The following is a 24,194-nucleotide window of genomic DNA, read 5'->3' as shown; positions in this document are numbered from 1 at the left end:
GTCAATGGGAGTACGTACCCATTATCCCTGCTCTCTGTTGCCTATCCACTAACCAATTCCCTACCCGATACGAGTGCCTGAGCGACCCCCTGGTCAGGTTCAGGAGAGAGGGGTAAGGGGAGGAAACTGTTACTTTGCCCCACTGAAAGGTTATTTACCTTCTTGCTCGCTGATTTACACAGCCGTTGTGGGAAACAGAACTTTGTCCAATGACTTTAAGCTCAAAAAACAAGCCCATGATTGTTTGCGGAGTCGGAATTCGAGCCAGTGAAGGACTGGCACCAGAGTAGCCACAATGGACAAAATGGCCTCACCCTCTGCTGTAATCTCTATATTGCCTCTATAAATGTGTGACGGAATTCTCGGTGAGCCTGTTATTCAACCTTTTGTGAAACCCACCCGCAGTCTGCAGCTGAGCTGAGGCAGAACGAAGATGTTGTTCCTGCTCCTGATTGCAGCCACTCTGCAGCCCTCCGCCGTGAGTTTTTTTCTCATTTATATTTGCTTAGAGTGACTTCAGGATAAAGGTTTTATCACTTCTGGGTCTGGCTGTGTTTGAGTCACCTTGGATTGAAGAGATCTCAGCAGGCTGGTCAGCCGATGATCTGGTGTGGGCAGCATCGAAGCTTTGACCACGCTCGATCAGCTCCGACGGACGGGTCACATTGTCCGCATGCCCGATACGAGACTCCCAAAACAAACGCTCTACTCGGAGCTCCGGCACGGCAAGAGAGCCCCAGGTGGGCAGAGGAAACGCTTCAAGGACACCCTCAAAGCCTCCTTGAAAAAGTGTAACATCCCCACCGACACCTGGGAATCCCTGGCCCAAGACCGCACAAAGTGGAGGAGAAGCATCCGAGAAACATAGAAACATAGAAACATAGAAGATAGGAGCAGGAGTAGGCCATTCGGCCCCTCGAGCCTACCCCACCATTCAATGAGATCATGACTGATCAGCCAAATTCAGTACCCTGTCCCTGCCTTCTCCCCATATCCCTTGATCCCTTTAGCCTTAAGAAATATATCCAACTCCTTCTTGAATATATTTAATGAATTGGCCTCAACTGCCTTGTGTGGTAGAGAATTCCACAGGTTCACCACTCTCTGGGTGAAGGAATTCCTCCTCATCTCTGTCCTAAATGGCTTACCCCTTATCATTAGCCTGTGACCCCTGGTTCTGGACTCCCCAACCATTGGGAACATCCTTCCTGCATCTAGTCTGTCTAGTCCTGTTAGAATTTTATAAGTCTCAATGAGATCCCCTCTCATTCTTCTAAACTCCAGCGAGTATAAGCCCAATCGACCCAACCTCTCCTCATACGTCATTCCTGCCATCCCAGGTATCAGTCTGGTGAATCTTCGCTGAACACCTCGAGTCTCTTCGCCGGGAGCAAGCGGAAGCCAAGCACAGGCAGCGCAAGGAGCGCACGTCAACCCAAGCACCCCACACCCACCCGCCCCTTCAACCACCGTCTGCCCCACCTGTGACAGAGACTGTCGGTCCCGCATTGGACTCATCAGTCACCTGAGAACTCATTTTTAATGTGGAAGCAAGTCATCCTCGGTTCCGAGGGACTGCCTAAGAAGAAGAAGAAGAGAAATGGGCAGTAGCTGAGAGGTGAGGCTCAATCGCCTCTAGCTTGTTTCCCCATTAATGTGTCCGGCCAGTATAACACCGTGTGCACAGTCACTGTGAGGAGCCCTCGCACTGCACTCTGTCTGAACAGATCCAAAGCTCCTTTCTACTATAGTGTGTTGAGTGGCAACGTTAGTGTAGCGCTTAAAGGCTGCATGTTTTCTAAGCTTTTTTTGTTACTCCCTGGTCCGGTTGATGTACTTTACTGTGTATTTTACATGAAATTTATTTTATAAACAGACCCTCAATGGTAAGGCATTCTATATTACCTTCGATACATTAAAAAATAATTGGGAAAATCACATCAAAGTAAATTGTGAGAGTAGGGCCAGGAGATGCAGGTTCAAACTAGTAAAAGGCAAATTTAGGAGCAATGTTAGGCAGTTGTACTTCACACCATCGATGGTCAGTGCAGGGAAACGGCCTCGGGGAAGAGGGGGGTGGGTAAGTAGGTTGTAACTACGAATCATTTAGGAAAGAATGATGGGAGACTATAGGGACCTTCTGGGTGGGTGAGGTAATATGGGCCGAATGGACTACATTAACCATATTGGTCTTGTGAACATACAGAGAAATAAAACAACAGAAAACGCTGGAAAAACTCAGCAGGTCAGGGGACCGTCCGTGGAGAGAGAAACAGAGTTAACGTTTCAGGTCGATGACCCTTCGTTAGAACTGGAAACAAGCAGGAAATGGAAAGCAGGTTTAGGGGCTGGGAAAAGGGTGAGGGGATGAAAGAACAAAAGGGAAGGTCGGTGATAGGATAGAAAGCAGGAGAGATTAAGAGACATTGAGAGATATTCAAGGCAAGAGGAGGTGGTAATGGGACAGGTTAAGGAACAAAGGATGGCTCTAGATGAGGTGTGAACTGCGCTGGCAGAATGAAGGGTTAGGGTTAGGGTTAGATATCACTTTTATAACTGTGGATATAATGAGGTCTTCAGTCTCTTTCCTCATTGGTGGAATTCATTCCGTATCAGCCTCTTGTTGTTGAATATCTTATTTCCAAGGGTGCCCCGTCACTTCTCTAGTCTAAGGATAAGGGGTAAGCCATTTAGGACAGAGATGAGGAGGAATTTCTTCACCCAGAGAGTGGTGACCCTGTGGAATTCTCTACCACAGAAGGCAGTTGAGGCCAATTCATTAAATATATTCAAGAAGGAGTTAGATATATTTCTTAAGGCTAAAGGGATCAAGGGATAGGGGGAGAAGGCAGGGACAGGGTACTGAGTTTGGATGATCAGCCATGATCTCATTGAATGGCGGAGCGGGCTCGAGGGGCCGAATGGCCTACTCCTGCTCCTATCTTCTATGTTTCTATGCCATTGATGGTGCTCTTTGGGGCTTTTGTTCATATTTTATTACCAGTAGAGTTTAGTGAACTGTGAGATAAAGATGTCACTGAGTCACAGTTACTGAAGAACTGTGCAGATACGGGAATATTTCCGCTGTTATTAACCTACATATTGATGGTGGTTGCAGATCTCCCAGGCTGTCAATGGGACCATCAACAGCGATGGTGTGTGCGTCTGCTCGCTGGTTTTGCCGGATGCCACATTCCCAGTGGAAAGAGTGGAATATTTAGAAATAGTATCACAGGAGCTCAATATCAGTGTGCAACATGAAATCGGCAAGGTATGGATATTACTGATACACTCCATCCCCTTTCAACTCTGGTTTCATGACCTGTACCCTCCGTATGAAAGGTGAATGCAGACTGCTCCCTGATGTTTCAGTGGGCATATTCCCTGACCGATAGGACGTATCCACTCCAGAGACTTGCGCACAAACTCCAGGCTGACACTCTCTGCGCAGTACTGAGGGAGTGCTGCACTGCTGGAGGTGCCGTCTTTCGGATGTGATGTTAAACCGAGGTCCTGTCTGCCCTCTCGGGTGGACGTAAAAGATCCCATGGCATTATTTCGAAGAAGAGCAGGGGAGTTCTCCCCGGTGTCCAGGGGCCAATATTTATCCCTAAATCAACATCACTAAAACAGATGATCTGGTCATTATCACATTACTGTTTGTTGGAGCTTGCTGTGCGCAAATTGGCTGCCGTGTTTCCTACCTTACAACAGTGACCCCACTTCAGAAGTACTTCATTGGCTGTAAATCGCTTTGAAACATCATAAAGTTGTAAAAGGCGCTATATAAATGCAAGGTCTTTTTCTTTACAAGAAGAAGTCCAGGATAAGAAAAGATTGTCTGTCTTTCAACTCCGCAGATGTCACTGCTCTGGTAGATTATTTCAAATGTATCACCTTTAAGAAAGAATGCTTTTTTCTATTTTACTATTCACTAATTATAATGTTTTTACTCTTGTCCTATTGGCCTGGCCTACCTTGAAGTAGTATTCTATTTAGATACTTCAGTGAAGTACAGGAAACTCTTTTTATCTGGCACCGACGGGACCGGCGTGGTGCCGGTTTATCAAAAAGTCCGGATTACAGAGAGGTATAGTAAAAGGTACGAGAGCCCCGTACACAGCAACAGATCCAGGCTTCCCTGTTGCTTAGCAACAGGTGCAGGAACCCCGGCCACAAGATCCAGGCGTCCCTGTTGCTTAGCAACAGGTGCAGGAACCCCAGTTACACGGCCACAGATCCAGGCTTCCCTGTTGCTTAGCAACAGGTGCAAGAACCCCGGCCACAAGATCCAGGCTACCCTGTTGCTTAGCAACAGGTGCAGGAACCCCGGCCACAAGATCCAGGCGTCCCTGTTGCTTAGCAACAGGTGCAGGAACCCCAGTTACACGGCCACAGATCCAGGCATCTCTGTTGCTTAGCAACAGGTGCGGGAACCCCGGTTACACAGCCACAGATCCAGGAATGGCCACTAATATGAAGTAAAACTTATCTGAACCTACTCCTGAATTTTGCCGGTTAACAGAGATTTCCGGTTATTTAGGTGCTGGTAAATCGAGAGTCTCCTGTAGTTCCCCTTAACCACCTTCTGGCTAGACTGTCGAGCTTAATGCTGTCTCATTTTTCCTCCTACCTCACCAACTTACACTTGCGATCATCCAGTGTTGCTCTTTTCTGCACTCTCCCAGTGCTAGTGTGTCCCTCTTGAAGTGCAGCATCTTTGAGCTTCACGCAGTGTTTATTCTGGACGAGGGGAGTTGCCACGGGCGGTAAGCTGGCGGAGCGGATTGTCCGCCCGGAGCCTCGTTTCCATTGAAATCGACGGCAATGAGAAGCGGACCGGGTCCGTAATGGGCAGGCGATACACTTCGCCAGTTTACTGTCCCTGCGTTGAAGGTGAAAGTTGCCCGCTAGGTCTGTCCAGTGCATGATCAGCCATGATCTTATTGAATGGCGGAGCAGGCTCGAGGGGCCATGTGGCCGCCTCCTGCTCTTAATTCTTATGATGAAGCCTCAACATAAACTCTGTAGACTTTACTCCGCCGTGCTACACAGCCTGAATTGTCTTCATTATTTCTCCTTGATGTTGAAAGTGACAAGTGTGATACAGTTTCCTTTATTGTCTACCTGTGCAGTTCACATTGCGATGGTCAGCACTGAATTTCATTTCTCTAATTTCATAGCCACACCCCATTCGCTGACGTCAGTGGAGTGAGGTGTAAATGGTTCATAGAAACATAGGAAAATAGGAGCAGAAATAGGCCATTCGGCCCTTCGAGCCTGCTCCACCATTCAGTATGATCATGGCTGATCCTCTATCTCAATACCATATTCCTGCTCTCTCCCCATACCCCTTGATGCCTTTTGTGTCTAGAAATCCATCTATCTCCTTCTTAAATATATTCAGTAACTTGGCCTCAACTGCCTTCTGTGGTAGAGAATTCCACAGGTTCACCACCCTCTGAGTGAAGAAATTTCGCCTCATCTCAGTCCTAAATGTCCTACCCCGTATCCGGAGACTGTGACCCCTCGTTCTAGACCCCCCAGCCAGGGGAAACATCCTCCCTGCATCCAGTCTGTCTAGCCCTGTCAGAATTTTATACGTATCAATGAGATCCCCTCTCATTCTTCTAAACTCTAGTGAATACTGGCCTAGTCGACCCAATCTCTCCTCATACGACAGTCCTGCCATCCCAGGAATCAGTCTGGTGAACCTTCGCTGCACTCCCTCTATGGCAAGTATATCCTTTCTTAGGTAAGGAGACCAAAACTGCACACACTACTCCAGGTGTGGTCTCACCAAGGCCCTGTATAACTGTAGTAAGACATCCTTGCTCCTGTACTCAAATCCTCTTGCAATGAAGGCCAACATACCATTTGCCTTCCTAACTGCTTGCTGCACCTGCATGTTTGCTTTCAGTGACTGGTGTACAAGGACACCCAGGTCCCTCTGTACATCAACATTTCCCAATCTATCATCATTTCAATAATACTCTGCCTTTCTGTTTTTCCTGCCGAAGTGGATAACTTCACATTTATCCACGTTATACTGCATCTGCCATGTATTTGCCCACTCACTCAACTTGTCTAAATCGCTTTGAAACCTCTTTGCATCCTCCTCACAACTGACAATCCCACCTAGTTTCGTGTCGTCAGCAAACTTGGAAACATTACAGTGTCTGTGGAGGTGGCTGTAACTCTGTGTGTTCGCTGTGCTGCTCCACTCAGGTGCAGCAATATTCGCGGACCCTCTCCGTGCACACGGCGAAGCTGCTGAATCTGACACGGCGGGTGGAGATAATGGAGGCCGGCGGCTCCTACACCCAGCTCGACTTTGAGCTGCTGAAGCTGGAGATCCGAGAGCTGAAGTCCCTCACCGATCAGCTGAGGCTCACGGTTAGCAGAAGCAGCACCATCATCGAGCAGCTTTATATCGAGGTGAGCAAGAAAGAGCCATATCAGAAACTCAATTCTCTTTGTCTGTGTAAATTGTGCGTGATTCATCGTTGATGGAAGGGGCCTGGGGGAGTTACTGAGCTGACAGTGCAATGCTGCTGAATTAATATCAGCAGAGCCATCCACAGATCTTCTCATTGACTGTGTGTGTGTGTGTGTGTGTGTGTGTGTGTGTTAATTCAGCTCCTCACACCATCAGTCTCAGTAACTCTTCCCATCAATGAGTCATAGAAACATAGAAACATAGAAGATAGGAGCAGGAGTAGGCCATTCGGCCCCTCGAGCCTGCTCCGCCATTCAATGAGATCATGGCTGATCATCCAAACTCAGTACCCTGTCCCTGCCCTCTCCCTATATCCCTTGATCCCTTTAGCCTTAACAAATATATCTAACTCCTTCTTGAATATATTTAATGAATTGGCCTCAACTGCCTCCTGTGGTAGAGAATTCCACAGGTTCACCACTCTCTGGGTAAAGAAATTCCTCCTCATCTCTGTTCTAAATGGCTTACCCCTTATCCTTAGACTGTGACCCCTGGTTCTGGACTCCCCCGCCATCGGGAACATCCTTCCTGCATCTAGTCTGTCTAGTCCTGTTAGAATTTTATAAGTTTCAATGAGATCCCCTCTCATTCTTCTAAACTCCAGCGAGTATAAGCCCAATGAGTAAATGAGAAGATCTGTGGCTGGCTCTGCTGATATTAATTCAGTGGCATTGCACTGTCAGCTGTGACACAATGGGTAGCACCCTCACCACTCCAGAGACTTGAGCACAAAAATCCAGGCTGACACTCCCAGTGCAGTGCTGAGGGAGTGCTGCACTGTCGGAGGTGCCGTCTTTCGGATGAGACGTTAAACCGAGGCCCCGTCTGCCCTCTCAGGTGGATGTAAGAGATCCCGTGGACACTATTTCGAAGAGTGCCATGGGTGTGAAGCACTTCGAGACGTCCGGTGGTTGTGAAAGGCGCTATATAAATGCAATTCTTTCTTTCTTTAACCCTTCATCGCCGCTGGGTCAAAATTCTGGAATTCCAAAGGCGAGCACTCTAGGGGTCCCGTACAGTCAGTGAGCCGGCTTTTAAATCGCAAACAAAAAACCGCGCATGTGTGGAATTTTGAATGGGCAGCGCAACCCGTTAAAGGGTTAAAAATGACAGGGAACGTTGCTTCCTCCCTAACGGCACTGTGGGAGAACTTTCACCACACGGGACGGCGGCGGTTTAAGAAGGCGGCTCATCACCACCTTCTCAAGGCCGCCCGTGTCCCCAGAATCAATTAAAATAAAGACAATCCTCAATAACCTCAGTAAATGTCACCAGGCGTAATGTTAATCAGAGGTACTCGGCAAGAAATGGAACAAGGCAGAAAATAGAAGCTATTAAAACGAATTATTCCCACGTGGTTAACTTCATTATGGAAGTCTGCGGATAAGCTTGTTCTCCATCGGTGCAAGGCCCTCACTTTAATTGAGATCCTGATTTTCCACTTTCACTTCTTTTAAGGAGGTACGGTATTGTTGTGTTTGTACCGCTATACACAACTACATAAAATAATAAAGCAGCAGAGACTGAGAGTAACTTCAAGTGATCTTTACTGGTTAACTGGAACTTTGGCACTGACTATACAAATCGATACGCGTCTGTTATATACGCTCGCAACTAAGGATGTACATCCGCAAGACAAAGTAGTCCCTTCAATGTTGTATACATTACACTTCATCCCCCTTTAGTTTAATAGTATATTAACGCAAAATTTCTATAATTAATGTACAGAACCTGTCTTTACAGTAACCTTTTTGTTTTCTTAAAAGTAACAAAATTCAAATTCCAACATAACATTTTATTTTGTCAACAGCCCTTTTACAAGTCAAGTCTCTGGGGAGGCCTCCTCTGCCTCTCTGGGTAACGTCTCTCCAGACTCTTTTGCTTTGGGGAATGAGACTGTACAGGTACAGGTGCATCAGGTGAGCTATCAGCACAGGTAGAGCTCTCAGCTGTGGATGAGGCTGGTGCTGATGCTGATGAATTAGGAGTGTCTGTTTCCATGTCAGGTGAGTCTGGGCGAGGTATAGGGGTGTTTTCCACCTGAACATCCAGAATTTGGTCCACATGACATCTCAAAACGTCCTCTCCCACATCCACAGTATACATCAGTGGTCCCTCTCTTGTGGATATCGTACCTGGTTGCCACTTTTCCGTCCGGAAATCATGAGCAAGAACTGACTGTCCCACACTGAAGCTTCTTGTTGGCTTAGCATTCAAATGTTTGAACTGTTTGTTCTCTACATCACGACGTACATTCGGTTTAAGAAGGTCCATGCGAGATCTCAGGTTCCTGTTCAGAAACATCATCGCTGGAGTCTGATTAGTGTCTGCGTGTACTGTGTTCCGATAAGCAAAGAGGAAATTGTCTATCTTGTGTTGCAGTGGTAGATGCTTTGATGGCCTTCTTGAAAGTTTGTACGAATCTTTCTGCCAAGCCATTTGTAGCTGGATGGTACGGGGCAGATGTGTAGTGCTTGATTCCATTTTTCCTCATGAACCCTTGGAATTCGTCAGAGACAAATTGTCGTCCATTGTCTGTGCAGATTTGTTCTGGTAGGCCATTTCTAGCGAACATGGTCCTCAGAACTGAAATGGTCTTTTCAGATGTGGTTAATTTCATTTTAATAACCTCGGGCCATTTGGAATGTGCATCGACTGCAATCAAGAACATGGAGTCCATGAACGGTCCAGCAAAGTCGATGTGCACACGTTGCCATGGTGATGAGGGCCATTCCCATGGATGGAGAGGAGCTTGTGGTGGTGCGTTCTGGACCTTTTGACATCCTGAGCAGCTCTTTGTCAGGTCCTCCGTCTGTTTGTCAATTCCCGGCCACCACACGTATCCACGGGCAAGGCTTTTCATCTTTACTGTACCTAAGTGGCCTTCATGCAGTTCATCTAGCACTCGGTTACGAAGCTTGGGAGGAATCACAACTCGTGAGCCGCACATCAGTGTTCCCCGACACACTGATAACTGCTCCCTCCTAGCTGAGAATGCTGGAAACAATGAGTCACCATGCGCTGGCCATCCCTTCACAGTGATGTCATAAACTTTTGACAATGTAGGGTCATTGCGTGTTTCTCTTTCAATGAGGGAGTTTGTCACTGGTAGCTGCTCAACTATTGTTGTGTGAAATACCACTGCTGAGTCAACTGTTGTAGTTCTCTCTGAGGTCGGCAGTGGTAAACGTGACAAACCATCAGCGTTACCATGTTGCTTGGTCCCCTTGTATTCAATGTCATACAGGTGAGCCCCTAGGAAGAGTGACTGTCGCTGTAGCCGTTGTGCCGTCATCACTGGAACGCCCTTCCTTGGGTTGAAGATTGAAAGGAGAGGCTGGTGGTCAGTTAACAGTGTAAACTGTTGACCATACAAGTAGTGGTTGAATTTCTTGACTCCCCACACAAGGCTGAGGGCCTCTCGGTCAATCTGTGCATAATTGCGTTCAGCTGTAGTCAATGATCTTGAGGTAAAGGCTATTGTCTTTCTGAGCCATCTGGGAACTTATGTGACAACACGGCATCAATGCCATGGGGTGAAGCATCACATGCCAGTCGAATAGGTAAGGATGGGTCAAAGTGAGCTAGCACCTCTTCTGAAGTAATGAGTCTTTTACTCTCTTGAAAAGCTTGTTCACAGCTGTCACTCCACTTCCATTGTGACCCTGTCTGTAGCAGTGCATTTAGTGGATGTAACACTGTGGATAGGTTGGGCAAGAACTTGTGATAGTAGTTCACCAGTCCAAGATATGATCTCAACTGAGACACATTTTCAGGTGTTGGTGCATTAATCACAGCTTCAATCTTGTCTGGAGACTTGTGTAAACTGTCCTTGTCAATCACATGTCCACAGTATGAGATTTCCTTTTTGAAAAACTCACACTTGTCTCGGTTCGCTTGGAGCCCATACTCCCGTAACCTGATGAGCACCTGTTCGAGGTTGGAAAGGTGGTCGTTGTCATTCTTGCCAGTAATGATGATGTCATCAAGATAACACTGAGTACCTGGGATCCCCTGCAGGACTTGGTCCATTGCCCTTTGCCAGATTGCAGGAGCTGATGCTATTCCGAATACCAGCCGATTGTACTGGTAAAGGCCTTTGTGCGTATTTATTGTCAGGTACTTCTTTGATGCATCATCAATTTCCATTTGGAGATAGGCCTGGGCCAAGTCAATCTTTGTGAAGCGTTCCCCTCTTGACAGGGAAGCAAAGATGTCCTCAATGCGAGGCAATGGGTACTGTACTGTGTGGAGGACTGGGTTAACAGTCACTTTAAAGTCTCCGCAGATGCGCACTTTTCTTGGCTTTCCTGGTTTTGTGCTGGAGGTTTTCTTCATCACTGGAACTATAGGTGTGGCCCATTCACTCCAATCCACCTTGGACAGGACCCCTAACTGCTCCAAGTTCTCCAGCTCTGCTTCTACTGAAGGGCGAATTGCATAAGGCACTGGTCTGGCCTTGTGGAACTTTGGATTTGCATTCTCCTCAATCTTAATTTTTGCTTTCATGCCCTTAAGTGTTCCTATTCCCTTCTTGAACACTTCCTGAGAGTCAGAGAGTATTTGTGACAGTCTCTCAGGAGTGGCGTTGCTGTCCTCCTTTGCTGACACAAACAGTGCTTGGATGGTGTGCCAATCCAACTGTATTTTCCTGAGCCATTCGCATCCCAGTAATGGTAGTCCTCCATTTTTCAGTACATAGAGGTTCAATTGCGGTATTTTTTTTTCTTTGTATGTCACTGTCACTTTTATTTTACCTTTGGAGCACACTCTTTGCCCTGTGTATGTCTTTAACAGTACTTTAGTTGGCCTTAGCGGTATGTGTGAAAACAGTCGTTTGTAGTCATGTACAGAGATCACTGTTAAAGCTGAGCCTGTGTCCAACTCCATTTTCAGCCTAACTCCTGCCACTTCTGGAGTAATCCATATTATTTTGTGATCCTCTGTCTCTTTCACACTGTGTAGTTTCGGACAAGCCAAATCCTCTTCCTCTGAGTCTGTGTCACTTTTTTTTTATCTGAACTGTTTCCAGTCACGTGGTGTACCTTCTTGTATCTTTCTTTGAAAGGTTTCTTGTTTTCAGTCACTTGATGTACCTTCTTGTTACTCTGTATTGTATCAGTTTTCTGCTTCTTATTTGCTTTGCAGACTCTTTCAATGTGCCCTTGTCTGCCACATTGTCTGCAGTCTTTGTCGTTAAACCAACAGTCATTGTGGTCATGTGACATTTTGCCACAGCGATAGCACTTCTTTTCTTGTTTCAGTGACATTTTATTAGTTGAATATTCCAGGGATTTTTGTTGAATTTCTAAAGCGCCACGTGCTGCTGCTTCCATTGATATTGCGATACTCAGAGCCTTCGCCAATGTGAGGTCTTTTTCAGACAGGAGCTTCTTTTGTGTGCTTTCATTTTGCATGCCACACACAAATCTGCCCCTCAATGAGTCTGATAAGCCCACTCCAAATTGGCAATGTTCTGATAATTTGCGCAACTTTGCCAAATATTCAGAAATGCTTTCATTTTTGCTCTGGTTCCGTTTATGGAATTTAAATCTTTCAGCTATGAGCAGTGGTTTGGGGCTTAAATGGTCTTGGAGTGTGTCCACTATTTGTTTGAATGTTTTGTTTGTTGGCTTTTCAGGGGTTAATAAACTACGTAGCAGCGCATATGTCTTTGCGCCCTTAACACTCAGCAAAACAGTGGCTTTCTTTTCTACCTCCACTCCGTTAGCCTCACAGTACAACTCCACTCTTTCAATGTAAGTTGCCCAGTCTTCAATGCTGCTATCAAATGCTGCAATAGTGCCAATCATCGCCATTTTTTTTTCCAAACCCATTTTTCTTTCTTTACTAGTTAGCTAGCGTCATGCAAGTCACTTTCTCCCTTTCTCCCAAGTTTCGGTGTCCTCTGGATGCGATGCCAGAATAGGAAGACGTAAGTTCATAATTCTTGTCGCCAATTTGTTGTGTTTGTACCGCTATACACCACTACATAAAATAATAAAGCAGCAGAGACTGAGAGTAACTTCAAGTGATCTTTACTGGTTAACTGGAACTTCGGCACTGACTGTAGAAATCGATACGCGTCTGTTATATACGCTCGCAACTAAGGATGTACATCCGCAATACAAAGCAGTCCCTTCAATGTTGTATACATTACAGGTACCATAGAGGTTATGTTACTGGACTGATAATCCAGAGGCCTGGACCAATGATCCAGAGACGTGAGTTCAATTCCCACTCACGGCATCTGGGGAATTTAAATTCAGTTAATTAAATAAATCTGGAATAAAAAGCTAGTGTCAGTAATGGTGATCATGAAACTACCAGACTGTTTGTAATGAAATCTGTTTGTCTTGATCCTGTATTCGTTTTGCACTCATGTATATTACCCTCCCCCACTGTGTATAGTTTCACTTCCTCTTTCCCGACTAACCTGGGAGGTTCCAGGTCTTGGCTCTTGGCTCCGCCCCTGACTTCTCTTACATAAAGATCCCAGGATCTGTATGACTCATTCCTGTGAACCAGTCGGCGTGTTGAGATGTTAGCTCTGATCTTAGTGATTAAAAGCCAACTTGTTTAAGTCTATAACTTCTAGTTTTGTGGTTATTGAAGGCCCATCAATTTTAATCACTAAAGAATACTAGGATGGATCGACTCCTAAAACCAAAGCGTCTGGACTTGGATCCACATTCTGCTGAAGCATCAAATCAATTTGGACACTGGCTCAAATGCTTCGAACTCTTCGCGGGGGCCTCATCCGCTAGCGAGGTAGATAAACTGAGTCTACTGACTACTCGCGTAAGTCATCGGATTTATTCGTTCATCCGGGGCACCACCTCTTAGACGGAAGCCATCACTATCCTGAAGGCCCAATACCAGAGGCCGGTAAACGAAGTGTACGCCAGACATCTGCTGGCTACACGCAGGCAGCGACCAGAGGAATCAATGGACGATTTCTTACAGGGCCTAAAGGACCTGGTCCGGGACTGTAACTGCAAGGCCGTGATGGCCAACGCGTACTCTGATGAATTGGTCCGCGATTCCTTCATCACGGGCCTCAAATCGAATTATATCCGGCAGAGACTGCTGGAGAAGGAGGTCCTGGACTTAAAAAAGGCAGTGGCCACTGCGCGATCGCTGGACGTGGCCCAGAAAAACTCTGACTCTTATTCTTCCGGCCATTGCGCCCTCACCGCCTCGTGCGCGCCGAGGGGGCCGCCATCTTGGAATCAGCCATCTTCCCCATCCAGGTCTCAGACCAGCTCAACGCCGCCGGAGTCCCCACACAGAAGTTCACCCAGGAGTCCTACTACAGCGGCAATGTCTCGAGGCCCGAAATGCTACTTCTGCGGCCAGGCCAAGCACCCCAGACAACGATGCCCAGCGAAGGACGCTACATGCTTCAAATGTAAGAAAAAGGGGCATTTTAGCAAAGTCTGCAGGGGGAATCCGATTTCCAACTCCGTCACCGCCTCGTGCGTGCCGTGCGGGCCGCCATCTTGGGATCCGCCATCTTTTCCCGACTCAACGGCCGCCCAGGACCCAACAGTGGCTTCGATCATGGTGGATCAATCCAGGCCACACCCGTTGACAAAATCCATGATGGACATACAGGTAAACGGGAATTTAACGAAATGTTTAATTGACTGTGGGAGTACCGAGAGTTTTATCCACCCTAGCCTGGTACGGCGGCACTCATTAACGGTAACCCCTACACGGAGCAGAATTGCTATGGCTGCTAAGCCCCACACTTCGGACATTTTGGGCTACTGTGTGGTAACACTGACTGTAAAAGGCACGGACTACAAGGATTTAAAACTCCTCGTGATGCCAGAACTCTGTGTTAATGTAATCTTGGGCCTGGACTTCCAGTGCCACCACGAAAGTGTCACGCTAGTATATGGCGGGTCCCAGCCGCCACTCAGTCTGTGGCCTATCAACCTTAAAAATCAGCCCGCCCTCTTTATTCGCTAATCTCGCTCCAAACTGTAGGCCCATAGCGACCAAAAGTAGACGGTACAGTCTGGAAGACAGACACTTTATCAAGGCGGATGTGGACAGACTCCTGCGGGAAGGCATTATTGAATGCAGTACCAGCCCGTGGCTGTTAAAAATAGTTAAAAATAGCGAAAAGAAACGGATGGTAATTGACTACAGCCAGACTGTTAATATTTATACCCAGCTGGACGCCTACCCTTTACCCCGCATATCAGAAATGGTCAACCAGATTGCGCAATACCGAGTCTTCTCGACTATCGACCTCAAATCCGCGTATCACCAGCTCCCCATTAGAACGGAGGACCGCCCATACACCGCCTTCGAGGTGAACGGGCGCCTCTACCATTTTCTCAGAGTGCCCTTCGGAGTAACAAATGGGGTCTCGGTCTTCCAACGTGAGATGGACCGCATGGTTGACGAGAATAAATTACAAGCTACCTACCCCTATCTGGACAATGTCACTATCTGCGGGCACAGCCAGCAAGACCACGATCTAAATCTTGCGAGATTTTTTAAAACTGCCCTAAAGCTGAATCTAACCTACAACGAAGACAAATGTGTCTTCAACACAACCCGTCTCTGTATCCTCGGCTGTGTGGTGGAAGATGGGGTAATTGGACCGGACCCTGACCGATTATGCCCCCTAAAGGAACTGCCCCTGCCACACAATCCCAAAGCTTTAAAAGGTGCCTGGGATTTTTTTCGTATTATGCCCAATGGGTGCCCAATTACTCTGATAAGGCCCGACCCCTCATTAAATCGACGTCCTTCCCACTATCAGCTGAAGCTCGGGAGGCTTTCACCAGTATTAAACAGGACATTGAAAGGGCTGCAGTGTGTGCAGTGGACGAATGCATTCCCTTTCAAGTCAAAAGCGATGCGTCAGACTTTGCCTTAGCTGCGACCCTCAATCAGGCTGGGAGACCTGTGGCCTTCTTCTCCCGAACCCTTCAGGGACCTGAAATCAGGCACTCTTCTGTCGAGAAGGAGGCACAGGCTATAGTGCAGGCAGTGCGGCACTGGAGACACTACCTAGCTGGCAAACGTTTCACCCTGCTCACCGACCAGCGGTCGGTGGCTTTCATGTTTAATAACAAACAAAGGGGGAAAATCAAGAATGACAAAATACTCAGGTGGAGGATCGAACTATCCACGTTCGACTATGATATTATGTACAGGCCGGGAGCCCTTAATGAACCCCCAGACGCCCTATCGCGGGGAATGTGTGCCAGCATTCATACGGACAAATTACAGGGTCTCCACAATGACCTCTGTCACCCAGGGGTCACCCGACTATACCATTTTATAAAGTCCCGCAATCTGCCCCACTCCATCGAGGAGGTCAGGGCAATGACCAGAGCCTGCCGCATCTGTGCGGAATGCAAGCCTCGTTTCTACAGGCCTGACCGTGCACACCTTATCAAAGCCACACGGCCATTCGAGCGCCTAAGTCTGGACTTCAAGGGACCCCTTCCCTCTGCCGACCGTAATGTATACTTCCTCAATATCATTGATGAATATTCCCGCTTCCCCTTCGCCATTCCCTGCCCAGACATGACCAGTGCCACGGTCATCAAGTGTCTCTGTAATCTATTCTGCATGTTTGGCATGCCGAACTACATACACAGCGATAGGGGGACGTCATTCATGAGTGACGAGCTGCGCCAGTTCTTGCTCTCGAAGGGGATAGCCACTAGCAGAACCACTAGCTACAACCCCCGGGGTAATGGGCAAGTGGAAAGGGAGAATGCTACTGTTTGGAAGGCTGTCACGTTAGCCTTAAAGTCAAAAGGCCTTCCGACCTCCCGCTGGCAGGAAGTCCTCCCAGACGTGCTCCACTCCATAAGGTCTCTGTTATGTACAGCCACTAACGCTACCCCTCACGAAAAGATGTTCGTTTTCCCCCGGAAATCCACCTCGGGCATATCTCTACCCACGTGGCTGACGTCTCCGGGGACAGTACTATTGCGGAAGCACGTGAGAGGCCATAAAACGGACCCCCTTGTGGAAAAGGTACAGCTCCTCCATGCAAACCCTCAGTACGCCTATATTGAATACTCTGACGGGCAAGAGGACACTGTTTCCATAAAAGACCTCGCTCCCTCGGGGAGCGGAGAGAACGATGGGAGACTACCCGATGAAGACCTACACTACAAAGAGACAGGACGCCCAGAGGTATCAATACCCAACTTTAACCTGGAGGACACTGCAGATAACCTGGAAGACACTGCAGAGGTCCGGACAGTGGAGGAACCAGAATCCACTCCCCTAGAGGCACCCCAACCGGCTTTGCGCCGATCACTGAGAACTGCAAAACCTCCTGACAGACTCACTTATACCAACTTTTAAGAAACATCACCCCGATGGACTAAATCTATAGAAGGGGTGAATGTAATGAAATCTGTTTGTCTTGATCCTGTATTCGTTTTGCACTCATGTATATTACCCTCCCCCACTGTGTATAGTTTCACTTCCTCTTTCCCGACTAACCTGGGAGGTTCCAGGTCTTGGCTCTTGGCTCCGCCCCTGACTTCTCTTACATAAAGATCCCAGGATCTGTATGACTCATTCCTGTGAACCAGTCAGCGTGTTGAGATGTTAGCTCTGATCTTAGTGACTAAAAGCCAACTTGTTTAAGTCTATAACTTCTAGTTTTGTGGTTATTGAAGGCCCATCACTGTTGTAAAAACGAATGTCCTTTAGGGAAGAAAATCTGCTGTCTGTACCCGGTCTGGCCTCCAGACCAACAGCAATGTGGTTGACTCTTAACTGCCCTCTGAAGGCAATTAGGGATGGGCAATAAATGCTGGCTTCTGGATGATGCCCACATCCCATGAACGAATAAAAAAAAATATTTTTGGAAAAAGCGTTTGTTTCTTGAAACAAAATGAATTGTATTGGTACCAGCGAAAAGAAATAATTTTTTCTTCAGCCTGTACATCCGAGTAAAAGGATTGACGTGTCGCCCGCTCCATTTATCCTCCTCTGACCCAATTCTTTGTTCGTCGTCCTGATGGAAGGGACAATCTGAGCTGTCGATACCTCCACTGGTGCAAATAGTCATCATCGTGGGGGAGGCAAGATGCTCTGGGGTTTGATTGGTGTTGCAGCTCTTCCTCCTCCGAGGCTGCTCTTGTCTATAATGAAGATGGAAGGACTGCAGGATTTGGACATTGAGTTTAAACTGCAGTTTGGAGAGCCAAGCCCAGCCATTGGACAAGGAGTCCAGCTACAGCAACTGGTTGGCATGACTTGTATTAATGGAGCTCCAATTTCTAATTGCTTCTCCCTTTAACCATTCCGCGTGTTGCAGATTGAGAACATGTCACTCATCGTGCACCAGCTGGAATCCTATGATAAGAACAACGTGCTGGAGATCCGCAGACAAATCACAGCCCTGAAGAAACGGCTGGAGGAGTATGAGAAGATCAAGATTCCGACAACCCCGCCTCCTCCCATTGATTGCGGTCAGTTATTGATCAAGGTCAATGGCGACTCGCTGAATGAAATGTGTTATTTTTAAAGGGGGGAGGAGGAGGGAGGTCATCACGTCTGTCGAGTTCTGAGGAAACCATTTTCCTACTGCTGACTTACGTGCAACACAGTGTTATCATTGATAGCGTCATTGCAAGCCAGGGTGGAGCCCGGTACATGTTTCATCCCCTGGGATGGTATCAAAGGATCTGACCAAGAAATTGGTGCCAATGTGCTCCTTGATGGGCTTCTCACCACTTCTCCTGGTGACAGTTCTTCCTGTCCTTCAATCTCTCTTCTTTCCTTCCTGACTCACTCTCCTCTTTCCCTTCTGTGTATTTTTCTCTCTCCTCTTTCCCTTGCTTCTGCTACTTTCTCAATTTTCCCCTCTGTCCCTCCTTCTCTCTTTTTCTTCCACCCTGTCTCTCACTGTCTCCTTCCTATCTGTCTCCTCATCTTTCGATTAGGCACTTTACAGCCTTCTGGACTCAACATCGACTTCAACATTTTCAGACCATAACCTCGGCCCCTATTTTTTCAGATGGCAGCTGCTGCTGATTCTGCCATTCCCATTTACACCTCTTCTAGACCCATCTTTTGTTTCTTAACTTGTCCCATTACCATCTCCTTTTGCTTTGTACAATCATCCCTTTTGTCATTTAATCTCTCCCGCCTTCCACCCTATCACAGACCTTCCCTATTGTTCTTTCCTCCCCTCCCTCCTTTCCCCGCCCCAGCACTTGCTTAAAACCTGTTACACCTCCAACTTTTTCCAGTTCTGACGAAGGGTCATCGACCTGAAACGTTGGCTCTCTTTCTCTCTCCACAGATGCTGCCTGACCCGCTGAGCATTTCCAGTATTTTCTGTTTCTATTTCAGTTTTCCAGCATCCGCAGTATTTTACTTTTGTCTCGTCTTCTTCCCTTCTTTGATTGTTTTTTTTCTCTCCTGCTACCCTTCTCGCTTCCCCTCTTCTGGTCTCCATATTATGAGCAGGATATAGAGACGCTGGAGAAGGTTCAAAAAAGATTTACATGGATGGTACCAGAATTGAAAGGTTATACTTATCAGGATAGATTGAACAGGGACTCTTTCCTCTGGAAGATTGAAGGTTGAGGGGTGACCAGACATAGAATTATAGAAACTTACAGCACAGAAGGAGGCCATTCGGCCCATCGGGCCTGTGCTGCCTCTTTGAAAGAGCCGTCGTGCTCAATCCCACATCCCCCGCTTTTTGTCCGTAACCCTGTCAGTTCCTCATCCTCAAGAACCCGTCCAACTCCCTTTGAAAATTATCGATGGAAACAGCTTCCACCAGCTTTTCAGGTCGAGCGTTCCCGATCCCGACAACTCTCCGAGCGAAAACATTTCTCCTCCTCTCCCCTCGAGATCTTTTCCAATGATTTTAAATATATAACCTCTGGTTATTGACCCACTCGCCAGAGGGAACAGTTTTTCTCCATCTACTCTTTCAAAACCTTTAATCATCTTGAAAACCTCTATTAGGTCACCTCTGAACCTTCTCTGTTCCAAGGAGAACGGCCCTAACTTTTCCAACCTCGCCTCATAACTGAAGTCCCTCATCCCTGGTAACAACAGATGGAGGTCTTTAAGATTATGAAAGAGTTTGATAGGGCAAACATAGAGACTAGGGGCCATAAATAAAAGATAATCTCTAATAAATCCAATCGGGAATTCAGGAGAAACTTCTTTACCCAGAGAGTGGTGAGAATGTGGAACTCGCTACCACAGGGAGTGGTTGAGGTGAATAGTATGGATGCATTTAAGGGGAAGCTAGATTAACACATGAGGGAGAAGGGGTAGAAGGATACGTTGATGGGGTGAGATGAAGTAGGATGGGAGGAGGCTCATGTGGAGCATAAACACCGGCACGGACCAATTGGGCCGAAAGGCCTGTTTCGTGCTGTACATTGTATGTAATTTGTTCCTTTCCTTCCCTTGTTCTTTCTTCTGTTCACTCTCCATTCTCTTTTCATCCCCTGTGCTCCTATCTTTTTGACTGTCACTCTCCTCTCTTCCCTTATTGCTGCACTGTCGTCGGTGCCGTCTTTCAGAAGAGACGTTAAGCCGGGGCCCGTCTGCTCTCTCAGGTGGATGTAAAAGATCCCATGGCCACTATTTCGAAGAAGAGCAGGGGCGTTCTCCCCGGTGCCCTGGCCAATATTAACCCCTCAACCCACATAACAAAAACAGATTATCTGGTCGTTATCACATTGCTGTTTGTGGGAGCTTGCTGTGCGCAAATTGGTTGCTGTGTTTCCCACATTACAACAGTGACTACACTTCAAAAAGTACTTCATTGGCTGTAAAGTGCTTTGAGACGTCCGGTGGTTGTGAAAGGCGCTATAGAAATGTAAGTCTTTCTTTCTTTTATTGGGCTGCTGCTGACATGCAGTGGCCCTCAGGTAAGCAATAACAACAACAACTTGTATTTATATAGCGCCTTTAACGTAGTAAAACGTCCCAAGGTGCTTCACAGGAGTATTAAAAGACAAACAAAAAAATTTGACACCGAGCCACATAAGGATAAATTAGGGCCCGTGACCAAAAGCTTGGTCAAAGAGGTAGGTTTTAAGGAGCGTCTTAAAGGAGGAGAGAGAGGTAGAGAGGCGGAGAGGTTTAGGCAGGGAATTCCAGAGCTTAGGGCCCAGGCAACAGAAGACACAGCCGCCAATGGCAGAGCGATTATAATCAGGGCTGCTCAAGAGGGCAGAATTAGAGGAACACAGATATCTTGGAGGGTTGTAGGGCTGGAGGAGATTACAGCGATAGGGAGGGGCGAGGTCATGGAGGGATTTGAAAACAAGGATGAGAATTTTGAAATCGAGGCGCTGCTTAACTGGGAGCCAATGTAGGTCAGTGAGCACAGGGGGTGATGGGCGAATGGGACTTGGTGCAAGTTAGGACACGGGCAGCGAGAAGTGAGGAAAGGGTCAGGTTGGGTCTGGAGGGGAGGGAGCGGTGGTGATTGTGTGCGGTGGGGGGGGGGAGGGAAGGGAAAGAAGATGGCACAGCACTACATCTGCCTCCCTGTTCATCCAAACCCTGAGAAGGAAGATCCAACTGACGTGGACATACATTGCATAACTGGACGGTGTCACCATGCTCCCAGTCAGGCAGTGTTGATTGCGCTGACCTGCAGTGCCTCTAATAGCGAAGCATAGGCCCGTATTTTCCGACCCCCACGGGTGGGTATGAGGTGCTTACGCAGCCGTAGGGGGCCTCGCAAGTGCCGGTTTTAAGCGCATGCGAAGCTCACGTGCTGAAACCCGGCACTTCCGATCCTCTTGACAGATCGGACGCCTGTCCCGGAGAGGGACCTCTGCGGGGGGGAGAGTTCCGCTTTCTGCAGAACCTCTGCCTGCTGAAAACACTTAAAAATCTTACACCTGGTAAAAGCCTGCGTAAGGCCTGCTTTTACCAGCGTAAGAGTTTTAAAAAAGTAAAAAAAGATTTTTTTCACGCATTTAGAATTTATTAAATACTTTTTTAAAAAGGCACGTTTATTTTTAGCCCCGTAAAAAGCTTTAATTACATTTTTCAAAAAATTACATTTTTGTTTAAAATATTTAATTTAATGTAATTTTAACTCATTTTAAAAACGCGATTTAAAAAAAAAATGTTTTAGCGTGTTTCTTGAGTGATCTCCATTCATACTTTTGACGGGTCTAAACTGAGAGACCTTTCAAAAGTATGAAGGGAGATTCCCTTCTCCCATTGGCTCCCCATGGCCCACGTGATCCCAGGGACGCTTGCGAATCGCCTGCGCCCCGGGATACCTGGGCCCTGCGCACTTTGCCGTGGAGAGGCCCAGGAGCGGAAATGTCCAGACCTCCGGAACCCTCAGGTAAGACTTAGAGTTTTTCCAGATCGGAGGCCTCCGCACGCAGGAAGCCTCCAATCGGAAAATACGGGCCTAGTGTTGTAGGGTTGTTTCCATGATGCCCTTGGGACCTAGTATCCCAACTTACTTTGGGAAGACATGCATCAATACGCACTGAGGACTCGAATTTCCAAGCCCCGTGTAGGCGGGTTTGGAGGTGGGAGTGGGGGGAAAATTGCAGAATCAGGGGGCACGAACCCTTCCCGCCCCCAACCCGCCTCCATGCCCGTTTCCCAGGAGGTGGGTACCCGACCTGTGCTGGGAGCCGCCTCCCCGAGGCGGGAAGGGGGTTAGTGCCAATTAACTGCCTGTTAACAGGTAGTTAACAGGCAGTTTTTAACCTAATCCCTATTTTTAGCCCTGAAGTGTGGGCTTCCCGACGGCTCCGAACCACGCCAAGTTAGCGAGGCGGGCCGTCGGGCTGAAGGGCTTGGAGGGTTCGAGATGTCCGGTGTTCAAGTGAGTGATGGGTGCATGAGTGCAGAGGTAAGTGTGTTTGGTGTGTGTAATGTGTTTAAATAAGTTTTACTTACCTTTACTTACTAATGCAGGCTTCCTTCCTTCAGGTCTCGGGAGTCCCTCATCTCACCGGCACAGAAAGCAGAATGGCCGCGAGCTGTCAAAAGTTGCAGCATTCTGCTTTCTGTTCTGGAGAGATTTCTAACTGAGTCTGAGGAGAAGGACTCAAGTTAGAAGACAGATTGTCAGTGATTGACAGCTTCACAGAGCTGTCAAACGCTGATATTTCATCTGTCAAAAGCTCTTGACAGATGAAATGTCAATCCCTGACGTCACCTGTAACCGGGTGTCCCTTAATTGGCCTGCTGAGCCCGCTGGGCGGGCTTAACAAGGTCAATCAAGGGAAAATCACGTGGGTTGGCCACAAATCGATGGAGGCGGGACTACAACCCAAAAAGTGGGAGTCCCGCCTCCATCACATCCCCATTGACAAAATCCAGCCCAAAGGGTCTACCAAAGGGAGGCATTTTACCTGGATATGTGGGTACGGGTAGATGGGCACAGAGCATCCTACGTACATCACTCTGTAGGTCCTTCTGCTCTTCCGCGGGATTCCCATTGTAGTAAACGTGCTGGCGGGGGCTGGGGGGAGAAATAAATCATTGATGAGAACTGGCACAAAGTCTCATCCGAACATGAGAAAAGAGAAAGAGAAAATAACACAATACAGTCAAGAAAAGCAGTCAAGAAAAGGCTAAAATACCCTTGTATCCTCTGCATGGGTTCCAGAATACATGCTGCCGCCCAACAACCCTGGAAGCCTATTTTAAAAGGACTTTCTTATAGGCCAGAACTGTGGGAAGAGGCATGGGCTGACATGGCCCCTTAATGCCTATTAAAATTAGATGTACAGGAAACTCTCGTTTAAATGGCACCTAAATATCTGGAAATCTCTATTAACCGGCAAAATTCATACTCCGAAAACACCTCAATAACCGGAAATGTTGCCGAGTCCGAGTCCGAGTCTGCCGTGGTGGCCGAGTTAGTTAGTGGGGGTAGTTCTCCAAACTGCCACTACTCGGCTTCTTGGCGCTGTCAGAAGTCCGAACACCTCAATAACAGGAGTCTGACTCTTTGTTTGTTAAAAATAGCCTCGGTAGATAACCCTCTCCGTCATCCGGAATTTTTAATCAACCGGCACCATCCCGGTCCCATTGGTGCCGGATACCAAAGAGTTTCCTGTATTTTATTATAATAAATACCCCAGAAAGCTGTGGATGCTCAGTCAATGAGTATATTCAGCACTGAGAGCAATAGGTTTAAGGGATATGGGGTTAGGCTGGGAAAGTGGAGTTGAGGTAGAAGATCAGCCATGATCTCATTGAATGGCGGAGCAGGCTCGAGGGGCCGAATGGCTGACTCCTGCTCCTATTTCTTATGTACTTAGGTTTGAGATGGGCACTTCTACCACTGCTGCTTGCCCTCACTGAAAAATGCCCCGGGAAAAAAGAAAATGACTTGCATTTATATAGAACCTTTCACGACCACCGGACGTCCCAAAGCGCTTTACAGCCAGTGAAGTACTTTTTGAAGTGTTGTCACTGTTGTAATGTAGGAAACATGGCAGCTAATGTGCACAGAGCAAGCTCCCACAAACAGCAATGTGATAATGACCAGATAACCCTGTTTATGTTAAGTTGATTGAGGGATAAATATTGGCCCAGGACACTGGGGAGAACTCCTCTGCAAAATAGTGGCCATGCGATCTTTTACATCCACCCGAGAGAGCAGACGGGGCCTCGGTTTAACGTCGCATCTGAAAGACGGCACCTCCGACACTGCAGCACTCCCTCAGTA

At 47.5% G+C, this 24,194-nt stretch overlaps 1 protein-coding gene across 1 annotated transcript in view; it reads left to right on the top strand.

The window, feature by feature from the left end:
• The window catches only part of LOC147096860 (olfactomedin-4-like), a 28,304-nt gene that overhangs the window by 2,210 nt on the left and 1,900 nt on the right, over positions 1-24,194 (top strand). The window contains 3 exon segments of the mRNA XM_085973135.1: positions 3,119-3,271; positions 6,157-6,438; positions 17,814-17,967. Coding sequence (XP_085829261.1) covers positions 3,119-3,271; positions 6,157-6,438; positions 17,814-17,967 — 589 coding nt within the window.

This window comes from Somniosus microcephalus, chromosome 34, assembly GCF_052327205.1.
Source record: "Somniosus microcephalus isolate GS21.2 chromosome 34, FLI_Smic_1.0, whole genome shotgun sequence".
Classification (NCBI taxonomy): Eukaryota; Metazoa; Chordata; class Chondrichthyes; order Squaliformes; family Somniosidae; genus Somniosus; species Somniosus microcephalus.
This window is presented reverse-complemented; position numbering and strand designations above follow the sequence as displayed.